Genomic DNA, 12,401 nt, shown 5'->3' with positions numbered 1-12,401 from the left:
TGATTTACCTTCCATCTTTTTAGCGCAGTTTTTTTTGTGTTTTATAGTGTGTAACTTAACAGGTGTGACTAACCCTACACCAGCTGCTCTTGTGTCAGCGCATCCCAATAGATTTTCTTTTTTTGGTGTATTTCCATCTCTATGTGTGCCTCCCCGGCCATTAACCTCACCGCACGTCACTGCTTACCACCACTCCCACAGTCCACTATGGGGGCGGCGAAGAGAGTTCATTTTATAAAGCTGTGCTTTTTGACATTTTTGTTAAAAAATATTATGACATCCAATACTATCCTGTGGCTTCTTTTACCACCATAAACCAGTGTTCAAGCTTAATCACAGTGAGACTAATGCGCTTTTGTTGGACAATACTGTACATTTGTTAAAACTAACTAATGTATTATATATTATACAGTATGAAAACAAGTAGTTATCGCTTGGTGTACACCTGCAGCATTCACATGTCTCATGTTTACTTTTCTTAAACAACCTAGAGTAGCTTGTTAAATTGGATTGGTTTAAAGCTGCTCACATGCTCTATACGATACGTTATATTTGTGAAACTTGTAGCAGGGCTTTGTGCAGTTTGGCTCATCCCCATGACAATGGCATATTATAGGATTAAGACGATGTGGCTGTTTGTTACACTGCTACTCTTTGTTGAGATAGCACAGTCTGGACTTTTCTTTGATCTGGTAAGGAGAATTTAGCACTAAATATTTCTATTTAAAAACTGTATATATAACATTGACATACACAAATTCTTCTTGACTATTAAATTTGCAGACATTTCTCCTACATTAGGCTAAATAACACTGCAGGCCCTATTTACGAACTTAGCTTTTCAGGGCGTTGCACTTGTTAGCAAACACCAGCTTGGCTCCTGTTAGATATCACCAGCTTTACCTTACTGCATAATTTTTCATAGAGGGATCCTGAAGACTGTACATATGCATACTGCAGGAACTTCTTCCTGGCAGCATTAGAGGAGATCCTGATTAATAAATAACAATGAAAACACATTCCAAATTGCCAGAGCATGCAGTGATATGGAGTGTTAGTTTTTAGGGGGCAATTTTTAATCTTAATAAACCATTATTCTTTGAAATGAAGGATTACGGGTTCTTATAATATTAACAAATATGGAACATAGCTCCAAAATAGATTTCAATTTTGGCACAGAAATGTATTATTGTTATTATATGTCTATACTAATATTATAAGAACGTTGTGTCTGTTTGTCTTTTCCAAGTTGGCGCAAAAACTACTGAACCAATTTTCATTTTGTAGTGGAAACTCCTAGAAATAACCTGCACTTTGCTTAATCTCCATCCATCAAGTTAAATCTAAGCAATAACAAAACCAAATTTATTGACATCATCAATGCCAGAGATAGGTTCAGTAAGGGTTGGGCCCACGTTCACTTAAATAGGGCAGGCTACATAGCAGTCTGTGCACAGGGCACACAGTGACATTGGTGTGAGTGGTGGGTGTAGCCTCAGCTGCCACCAGTCTGTATAGTGCTGCTGGTCACTTGGGCCACTCCTGCAACAGGGCTTCTATTCAAAGCTATAGAACTATAAGACCTTAAATTCAAAAAATGTTGGCAAAAGTGATTTCATTATGGGCAACACCACAGGTAACAGCTAATTATTTATAAGGTGCCACAAGGGTTCTGTAGCACCGTGCAAGGAAAAAATGGACAAGATGTATAAGTACAGACTAATACAGACAGTACAGTATATAAATTCACAATGATACATAATTAAAGTGTGCAGTTAGCACATACTTGCCTACCTTCCCGATTTGGCCGGGAGCCTCCCGAAAATTGGGTGCTGCTCCCGGCCCCCCGGAAAGGCAGGCAAGCCACGTGGCGGCCGCTGACCATGTGCCCCCCCCGTAGTTGCAATAGAACTCCCGCATCGAGGGGGGGGCGGTGACGCGATTTGCGCTAAATTGCATCATCATGGCCCCGCTCCCTGCTTCACAATGCCGTCAATCTCGACATTGTGAAGAGGGGCATCATCACAGCATCATGCCCCCTCTCTGCTGCGACACGCTCCCCCGCCGCGGAAGCCTGGCAACTCCCGCCCGGAAGGAGGGAGCTGAAAGTCGGCAAGTATGGGTTAGCATAATGATGTAGAGAAGATGAAGGGGAAAAGGCGCTGTTCAAACGAATTAACAATCTTTGGGTATGGGTGAAGACAATGACTTGATCCCAGTAATATGTTCAGGGTTATTTTATTAAACACATGTATCTTCTGTGTTAGTCTTTCGTACTAGTATACATTCTGCTCTCTCCATAGGCCTATTAATTAGGCCATAAATCAAAAATATCTGTTTTCACTTTTCACATAATTATTGCAAGTATAAATTCAATAGCTATTTATCATTCATTTAATGCTGAAGATATCACAGATATATCTGGTGTTTACTAAAGTATTGCCAGGTTTACTAAAGATATGGGACTTTTCATTAAGCTCCATGGCATCGCATAAGCAGTTATTTAACCTGTAAGTATAAGAATTATCAATATCATTATACTAAAACTCTTTGCATCTTATCAGATGTCAGCGTTACTATTGTGCATTTCTCATTAAGGTATTCAGCAATTTTATGTGCTGAGACTCTGGGCCTCATTCAGAGGCGGTCGTAGGATGCAAGCGGTCGCACAGAAACAGGGCGTCCGCTTGCATCCTGAACGGCCGCCTCCATGTTGGTCGTTAGGCTGTGGGTTAACACCCACAGCTCTAACGACCGCTAAGGGAGATGGTCGCGATGGTCAAGACCATCGTGACCATCGGGGCTTACGACGAGACCCTAGGGTAGGGTCTCGTCAACCTTAAGCCCCAGTGAACTTCCTGCTCTGATCGATCAGGAAGCTTCACACTGACATCACTGGTGATGTCAGTGTGGCCGCCCCCAAACGGCAAGAGTTTCGGCGGGAACGCCTCCGTTTGGGTAGGCATGCCCCCTGCCCGCCCAGCAAACGGAGCGAGCTGTCAATCAATATCGACAGCTCGCTCTGTCTGCTTTGAGCACGCTAACGACGGATCACCCGTCGTTAGCGGGGGCTCGCGCATGCGCACGACGGAGCCGTCTCCGTCGTTCGCATTCCCTGTGGACCAACATCGAGTCGGTTACGAGCGCTCAGCGCTCGCGACCGACTCTGAATAAGGTCCTCAGTTATGGCAGACTTTATTATTAATATTTATTCATAGAGCAATCGCCCAGGGCACAAAGCTAAGGGGGCATCACCTGTCCTGGGGATACTTGTATTTGGTTTACAGGGTACCTAAAATGGCACCCTGCAGTCCAGATGCTTTTTAACTGAAATAAAAATGTGTTAAACATATGCAGGCCAAAAAAATACAAAGAAAAACAAATAATATATTAAGTGCTCCAAATCTGAATGAGAGAATATCAAATAATTATAATAATAATAATAATAATAATAATAATAATAATAATAATACCAATTTGTGATGATTAATTATACCTTTTTCAAATCATGTGATCTGCTGATTGCAAGTTTTTCCCAAATCAGGATAGTCCATACTTCTTGAAAAAGTCCTTACACTACTTAACTGGCTAATATTTTTTCCAAACACCACTCAGAAATTGCTGTTTTTTATGACTGAATTATGTCAAGACCATCTATTTAAAATGAATGCCCAAAAAATTATTTAAAATTTTTTTTTTTTCAAACACAGTATACCATAAAAATAACAATTGTTATGACTTACTGTAGTGATGGCCATTGATGGCTGTGCCATCAAGGAGCGGTGGTTTAAACCATCATTAGAAACTATTGATGGTTTAACCAATGATGTTTGAGTTTTGTGCATGCTCAGACCGTGCCCATCCGGCCGCCTCCACTGTCCAGGTATCCTTAACATTGGGGCCTCCATTGATTGAAAAACCCAACTTGGCATCGGTCATAGACCATCACATGAACTTGAACTGGCCCCATATTGATGTTTTCTAGATCGATACGGGATTGCCATAATCAAAGTAATACCTGAAATTAACTATCACATTACTACCGATAGGGAGAAAGGGGAAAGAGAAAAAAATAAAATTATATGTATATATATATCTATCTATCTATCTATCTATCTATCAAATGCGACCATGTCAGGGAAAACCCAGCCTGGTGTTGTCGCATCTAATATGACCACACCAGCCAAGTGGTTAAATGAGACTGTTTAAGGTTGTTTCAGTGTTATTATTATACTGCAGTTTGTTATTCTCTGAGGTGTAATCGTGCTCCATACAACATTGTTTTATAAGTTTATACTATGGTGATTGGTAAAAACTTCGGGTGTGGTATAAGAGATAGACAGTAATTAGATAGACAATGTCTAGATAGACACCAGATGTTAGACAGTTAATAGCTAGACAGGGACAAAAGGTCGACAGGGACAAAAGTCAGACACGATAAAGTTCGACATGTAAAAAGGTCGTCAGGTACAAAAAGGTCAACAGGGTCAAAAGTTTGACATGAAAATGGTCGACACAAAAATGGTCAACTATTTTTTTACATTTTTTTAACCCTAATCTTCACCCTAATCCCAACCCTCCCCTTTGTGCCTAACCCTAACCCTCCCTCCTGGTGTCTAACCCTAACCGTCTGGGTAAGTGTCTAACCCTAACCGTGGGATAAGTGCCTAACCCTAACCCTAACCCTAAATAACAATCAAAAAAGTCGACCATTTTTGTCGACCATTTTCATGTTGAACTTTTGAGAATGTCGACCTTTTGTACCTGTCGATCTTTTTACATGTCGAACTTTAGTGTGTCTGACTTTTATCCCTGTGGACCTTTTGTCCGTGTCTAACTATTGACTGTCTAACATCTGGTGTCTATCTAGACATTGTCTATCTAATTACTGTCTATCTATAGTCAGGAACCCAAAAACTAATTGGTACTTTAAATCTAGCGGCTATAAATTGCACCACTGCGCACAAATTGTTGACTATTTGAGCCTATATTTTGTGTAAAGTAACAGCTTTTTTGCACCAAGCACAGTACACACTCCTAACAAAACTACACCCCTCCTTTTATGACCCACCTGCTGATAATCTCTACAATAATTGACCTCCTCCTCAAGCTAGCTACACACTACACAATTATTGGGCCGAATTGCGAATAATTGGATGATCAGGCTAATTTATTGTATAGTGTATATGAACGATCAGAGTTTCACATATAAAACGGTTAGAAAACATCCACGCAATCCTTCGATTATCCAATTTGTCGGTCAAGACCGAAAATCTCAGGCTTAATCTCCCGATATCGAGCAGTGTGTGTGCATTATCAAGAATTTGTCCACGTTGCTTCTGTTTTCCTGTCATTGTGTCATTTTCCTTGTGGGCGGACATATGCAAAATCAGTGTTGTGTAGCTGAATATTGGTAGCTTCTAATAAAAAATTACATAATGTGTAGCACAGAAATTGGGGCTTTCAATTTGCCGAAAAATCGCCCCGTTTGTTATCCCAATCAAAAAAATGAGACAGTGTGTACCTGGCTTCAGAACACAGAAGGCAATATTCTGGGGAAAAAATATCTCTTTTACCAGTCTTTACAAGTTACTCTCTCACAGTTGTTTGGTAATAGATATATTTTTTCTATACTGTTTTATATATTTATATATTGAAATATAGCAGTGGCTATAATATATCTTATATTGCCCCAAGCAGTAGTTATAATATATGTTATAATTAGTACCCTGGCCCTTCTGCACCTAGCAGTAGTTATAATACATGTTATAACTAGTAACCTGGCCCTTCTGCACCTAGCAGTAGTTATAATATATGTTATAATTATAACCTTGCCCTTCTGCACCTACAGTAGTTATGATATATGTTATAATTAGTAACCTGGCCCTTCTGCACCTAGCAGTAGTTATAATATATGTTATAATTAGTAACCTGGCCCTTCTGCACCTAGCAGTAGTTATAATATATGTTATAATTAGTAACCTGGCCCTTCTGCACCTTGCAATAGTTATAATTAGAGATGAGTGGGTTCGGATTTCAGAGATCCAAACCCACCAGAACTTAGGAGATACAAGGCAGATCCAAGTCGGCTCAGATTTTCCCGCCTGACTCGGATCTCAAAACGAGATACTGTAAAACGTCATCATCCCGCTCTCGGATTCTCGCGGGTTTTGGATTGTATAAAAGGTCCAGCGATCGCCTCCATTTTCATTCTGGCTGTGGAGAGTGAAGAGGAAGGAGGGAGCTGTGCTGTGCTGCTGCTGTGTTTAAGTGGCGCGCTACTGTTGTCACTTGTCAGGGGCTGGCTGCTGCATAGGGGCTGGCTGGCTGTTGTCATACTTGTCATAGGGGCTGTCTGGCTGGCTGTTGTCCACTCCATACTAGGGCCGGCTGTTGGGCTCTGCTGTGCTGTGCCTGTTGTCCATAAGGGCTGTGTTAATCTATCTACTATACTAGGAGCTGTGCTGCAGACAGAAGAGAGGGGCTTCAGTGGCTCCTGTATCACTGCAGTCCATAAGGGCTGCTGCTGTGTTGTCCAGGGGTGCTCTGTCCATCAGGTGTGCTCTTCACCCCCAGTGTGAAAAAAAAGAAAGATTTTTTTTCTATGAGTGAGCTGCGCAGGGGTGCTGTGTTTATCAAGGGACTTTCACTTTCTGTGTGTGCATTAGCCACACTTATCAGCAAAGTAGCTGTGCTGAAGACAGTGCTGCCTGTGTTGTTTATCAAGGGGCTGCTGCTTCTTTCAGGAGTGCTCTCCCCCAGTACAAAAAAAAGTGTTTTTTTCTGTGTGCATTAGCCACATTTATCAGCAAAGTAGCTGCGCAGGAGACAGTGCTGCCTGTGTCGTTTATCAAGGGGCTGCTGCCTCATGTGGGTGCTCTCCCCCCCAAGTGCCCCAAAAAATGAATCCAATCAATCAATCAGTGTTTTTTTGTGTGTGTATGTGTGTGCATTATCACCAACAACATAGCTGCGCAGGGGTGCTGCCTGTGTAATTTATCAAGAGGCTGCTGCCTCGTTTGGGTGCTCTCCCGCCCAAGTGCCCCCCAAAAATTAATTCAATCAATGTGTTTTTTTGTGTGTGTGTGTTTGTGTGCGCGTTAGCCACACATCACCAGAAATGTAGGTGCACAGGGGTGCTGCCTGTATCATTTATCAAGAGGCTGCTGCCTTGTTCAGGTGCTCTCCCTCCCAAGTGCCCCCCAATAATGTATCCAATCAATGTGTTTTTTTGTGTGTATGTGTGTGCGCATTAGCCACACTTATCACCAGCAACATAGCTGCACAGGGGTGCTGCCTGTGTTATCAAGAGACTGCTGCCTCATTTGGGTGCTCTCCCTCCCAAGTGCCCCCAAAAATTAATCAAATCAATCAATCAATGTGGTTTTTTTTTGTGTGTGTGTGCGCATTAGCCAAACTTATCACCAGCAACGTACCTGCGCAGGTCTGCTGCCTGTGTCATTTATTAAGAGGCTGCTACGTCGTTCAGTTGCTCTCCCTCCCAAGTGCCCCCCAAAAATTAATCCAATCAATCAATCAATGTGTTTTTTTTTTTGTGTGTGTGTGTGTGTGTGTGCGCATTAGCCACCCTTATCACCAGCAATGTAGCTGCGCAGGGGTGATGCCTGTGTCATTTATCAAGAGGCTGCTGCCTCGTTTGGGTGCTCTCCCTCCCAAGTGCCCCCAATAAATTACTCCAAACAATCAATCAATGTTTTTTTTTCTGTATGTGTGTGTGCGCATTAGCCATGGCATCACAAGTGCCTCTGCTGAGATTTGCATAAACATTTTCAAAGGTAAAAATAGAGGATATGGTTAAAAAAATTGAATAAAGCAGCTAAAACTGCTTTCTCTGATTATAGTGTCCCTACTCCCAGTCTCTACCCATGGCCCCTCTACCTGAATTTCAGTGAGGCAGAGGCACAACTCCATGCAACCATATTCCAGAGTGCAGCTGCTCCTCCTGTAGCCCAGGTCAGAAGAAGTGTAGAGGATGTGGTGATGATATGGATTCAAATGGAGCTCACATCCACTAAAGTGGCAATGAATCCCCAATCTAATAGGTTGCACAGCTGTAATTTATACACAACACAGGATGGAATGACGATATAGGCTTGGGTGATGCCATAATCTGGGGTGATGTATACATCATCTTCTTCACACAATATTTATTTGTCCCCGCTAAAATACACCATTACAGGTGCCTCTGTAATTTTTGCATACAATTGACGGCAAAGGTCTTTCTCGTAGGATTTGTAGTTAATTTTGATGGACATCATCTTTTCCACATTTTGGGCAAGCAGTCTCAGGCCGATCACTGACAAGGTTCCCGGCTGTGCTGAAAACTCTTTCTGTACACACTGGAAGGTGGGCAGCTCAAGTAAAGCAAAGGCAGTTTTGTGTAAGGGCCTGCAAATTGACTGTTTTTCCTGCCAGTAGTTATTTACATCTCTTCAGATCTGTGTCCTTTGGGAAGACGAAACAATCTCTTCATCCCTTCTGGGATGAAAATCCACTCTCAGCAGCAGGCATGGAACTTAAGAATTCTCAAGAAAGACACAACGTAAGACTTAAACCTTAAATCTGAAATGTTGCATTTGCTGCTCTGTTCCTCTTGTCCACATATCATTCTGCTCTGGTTTAAGTGGACAGTGGGAACAACGGCAGTTTAAAGGCCAATAACTATGTTTTTATTTAATGTCCCTGTACAGGTTGGGAAATGCTCATGTGGCAGCTTTGCAAAGGATTGTTTTACAGTCAATTGTTTTGGAAAGCAGTCTTCCTGGTCCCCTTCTGGGATGAAAATCCACTCCTAGCAGCAGAAGTTGGAACAGGATTCTCAAGAAAGACAAAATGTAAGACCTTAAGGGGTAAATATAATTTACTAAAGTGAGAGTTTTTAGAAGTGAGTTTTAGAAGTGATGCTGCTTGCCCATAGCAAATAATCATATTCTAGCTATTATCTTCTAGAAAGTGCTAGGTAAATGATGTTAAGTAGAATCTGATTGGTTGCTATGGGCAACATCACTTCTAAAATACACTAGTAAAAACTCTCACTTTAGTAAATTAAATTTGCCCCTTAATCTTAAATCTGTGCTGGTTAAGTGGCAGTTTGGAGGCCACTAAGTAACTATGTTTTTTTAATGTCCCTGTACAGGTTGGGAAATGCTTTTTCATGTGGAAAGCACTACTAGAAGTCTTCCTGGTCTCATTCTGGGATGAGAAAATCCACTCCCAGCAGCAACAGGCATGGTGCTCAAGGATTCTTCTGGGGCAAGGATTGATGTGAATAAGTAAGATATATTTTTGTAAATGCCTCCTCCCCTTCTCCCTCAAAAATGTATTTTGGAATGGAAAAATGTTATTACATTTTCTACCACTCAACCCTTCGTGTCCCTGCTTTCATCTGCATACATACTCCAACTACCTCTGGCTTCTCTTGAATAATAAAACATCTGTTTCCTTATGTGCCATGTTGGAAGTTGAACTGCCACGTATTTGTGCTGCCCACTGCTGCAACTTAGTTTAGTCAGCCTGCTAGCTTGGTGCAAATTTTAGGCCTAAACTGGATGAAAACGAGTGGAAATAAATGTTATTGAGGTTAATAATACTGTAGGAACAAAAACATGCCCATTTTATGTGATTTTAGCTGTTTTTATGATTTTTTAAGAAAAAATCCAGATCCAAAACCAAAACACCAAAACAAAACACGGTAGGGTTGTTTTGGAAAAACCAATCCAGATCCAAAACCAGGGGAGACCCAGATCCAAAACCAAAACACGGTGGTCGGCGCACATCTCTAGTTATAATATATGTTATAAATAGTAACCTGGCCCTTCTGCACCTAGCAGTAGTTATAATATATGTTATAATTAGTAGAGATGTGTGGCGACCCCAGTATTTTGGTTTTGGATCTGTATCTCCTTGTGTTTTGGATCGGATCTGGTTTTGGATCTTTTTCCTTGGTGTTTTGTTTTTAGGTTTTGGTTTTGGATCTGTATTTTTTCCAAAAAATTATATAAACAGCTAAAACCACATGTTTTGGGCCTGTTTTGTTCCTACAGTATTATTAACCTTAATAACAATCATTTTCAGGCATCCCCATGCATTTTTAACCACCTCACAGCTCACAATATTATATTTCACTAAATATAGGCCAAAGGGCCTGATTCAGAGCCGCTCGTAAGCGGCCGCTCGTTCGCTCTGAGCGATGTTTGCCCAACTGCGCATGCATACGGATCATAATACGCATGCGCGAACCAGTCATTGCGGCCGAAAATCATTTGTTCGCTAAATTGCGAATGCCTGCTATTTTGAGTGACAGAATGAGGCGTTTGTGGGTGGTAACAGGGGAAGGTGCTTGTAAACGGGGAGTGGAGATCCGAACGCAGGCGTGCTTAAAGGCGTTTTATGGGTGTGCATAATTAATACAGCAGCGTCATTGACCACGTCACTGGTCAATGACGATTTTATAGTCAGAACTGCTCGCAAGATTGTGGTAGGAAAAACCAACCACAAGAATAGCGAGCAGTTCATACCCTGGTCGATGGACTCGATTAATCTAATAAATAGCGGACATGACGTAGGATGCGAGTGGCCAGGGGCGTAGTTATCCAAAAAACGACCGCAAGTTTTGTTCACTCGTTCAGACATAGAGGCGTGAACAGACCGCAAAGAGCAAACGGTTCATTTGAATAGCCACCCCCTTTTCCTGAACGACCGTCCGCAAATTGCGTCCGGCTCTGAATCAGGCCCAAAGGCTGCAGCGAGCTGGCTGGCTTAAGTAAGCAACAGAGCAGCAGCACAAACGAACGGCAGTTTAAAAAAATAGAGGACATCTATGAAACATTGCCACACAGCAGTTGCAGACAAGATGGCAGTTTAATAAACTATAATAATGTCAGTCGGCAATGCCCCAAATTGTGCAAAATGTAAAGAAAAGAGGCGCAAGATGGAATTGTCTCTCCCATCCACTCTTATGTGGGGTATTAAAAAGGACATGCACAGTTTAACAAACCAAGCACTTTAGCGACTAGAAGATGACACTTTTGTGACTGAACTCCTTGGTTTGTATGGGCCCCCACAAAACATTTTCTGGAAGGACTACCTTCAATTATTAAGGAGGAGGTTGGGCCCTCCAGCCCCCTGCAGCCACTGCCTGTTAGTAAATGCTTTTTTTTCTAAGCACTAGTCTGTCACCTTTCCTCCCCCCATCCCCCCCGTGATGAGTGACCTTCCCTCCGGTACGCAGCCACAGGCAGTCTGTGTCTCTGTGACACAACTGCACCACGTGTGTAGCACTGACCGGAAGGAGTTTGTTCAGCGCTACACAGTGACAAACACACAGCCACCGGCGCCGGCAGCTGTGTGTTTGTTTTAGCAGCTGATGAGAGTCACACAGACTCTCATCGGCTGCTGCTCCCACTGCCGGAGCCAGGCATCTTCCGGTTCCCGCAATGGGTAATGGGAGATCATGACGTCTCTCCCATAATGCAGAGGGGCCTGGCCGGACTGATGGAGGAGCAGATGGCAGCGGTGGGGATTCAGGTAAGTGTTTATATTTTATTTGTATTATGTGCGTGTCTGCTGGGGGCAATACAAGGGGGGAACTACTACTGGGGGCAATACAAGGGGGAGGACTACTACTGGGGGCAATACAAGGGGGAACTACTACTGGGGTCAATACAAGGGGGAGGACTACTACTGGGGGCAATACAAGGGGAACTACTACTTGGGGAAATAAAATGGGGGACTACTACTCGGGGCAATACAAGAGGGAACTACTACTGGGGGCAATACAAGGGGGGAACTACTACTGGGGGCAATACAAGGGGGGACTGTTACTGGGGGCAATACAAGGGGGAACTACTAGGGGCAATACAAGTAAGGAACTACTACTGGGGGCAATACAAGGGGGAACTACTACTTGGGGCAATACAAGGGGGAACTACTACTTGGGGCAATACAAGGGGGGAACTACTACTGGGGCAATACAAGGGGGGAACTACTACTGGGGCAATACAAGGGGGGAACTACTACTGGGGCAACTACAAGGGGGGTCTACTATTGGGGGCAATACAAGGGGGGAACTACTATTGGGGGCACTACAAGGGGGGGTCTACCACTGGGGGCAATACAAGGGGGGGAACTACTGCTGGGGGAACTACAAGGGGGTCTACTACTGGGGGCACTACAAGGGGGGGTCAACTACTAGGGGCAGTACAAGGGGGGGACAAGTACTAGGGGCAGTACAAGGGGGAGACAACTACTAGGGGCAGTACAAGGGGGGACTTTACTAGGGGCACTACAAGGGGAGGGGACTACTACTAGGGGCACTACATAGGGGGTGACTACCACTGGGGGCACTGCATCGGGGGACCACTACTGGGGGCTCTATATAA

General features: G+C 43.1%; 1 protein-coding gene across 1 annotated transcript in view; it reads left to right on the top strand.

Moving 5' to 3' along the window:
* Positions 1-602: 602 nt before the first annotated feature.
* The window catches only part of CLPS (colipase), a 52,574-nt gene continuing 40,775 nt past the window's right edge, over positions 603-12,401 (top strand). Inside the window, exon 1 of the mRNA XM_088463728.1 lies at positions 603-692. Within this exon, the coding sequence (XP_088319854.1) occupies positions 603-692 (90 nt within the window). The remainder of the gene's footprint in view (positions 693-12,401) is intronic.

Source organism: Taudactylus pleione, unplaced genomic scaffold (assembly GCF_031769625.1).
Source record: "Taudactylus pleione unplaced genomic scaffold, aTauple2 ptg001437l, whole genome shotgun sequence".
Lineage (NCBI taxonomy): Eukaryota > Metazoa > Chordata > Amphibia > Anura > Myobatrachidae > Taudactylus > Taudactylus pleione.
The sequence above is the reverse complement of the archived record's forward strand: the minus strand, read 5'-3'. Positions and strand labels throughout refer to the sequence as shown.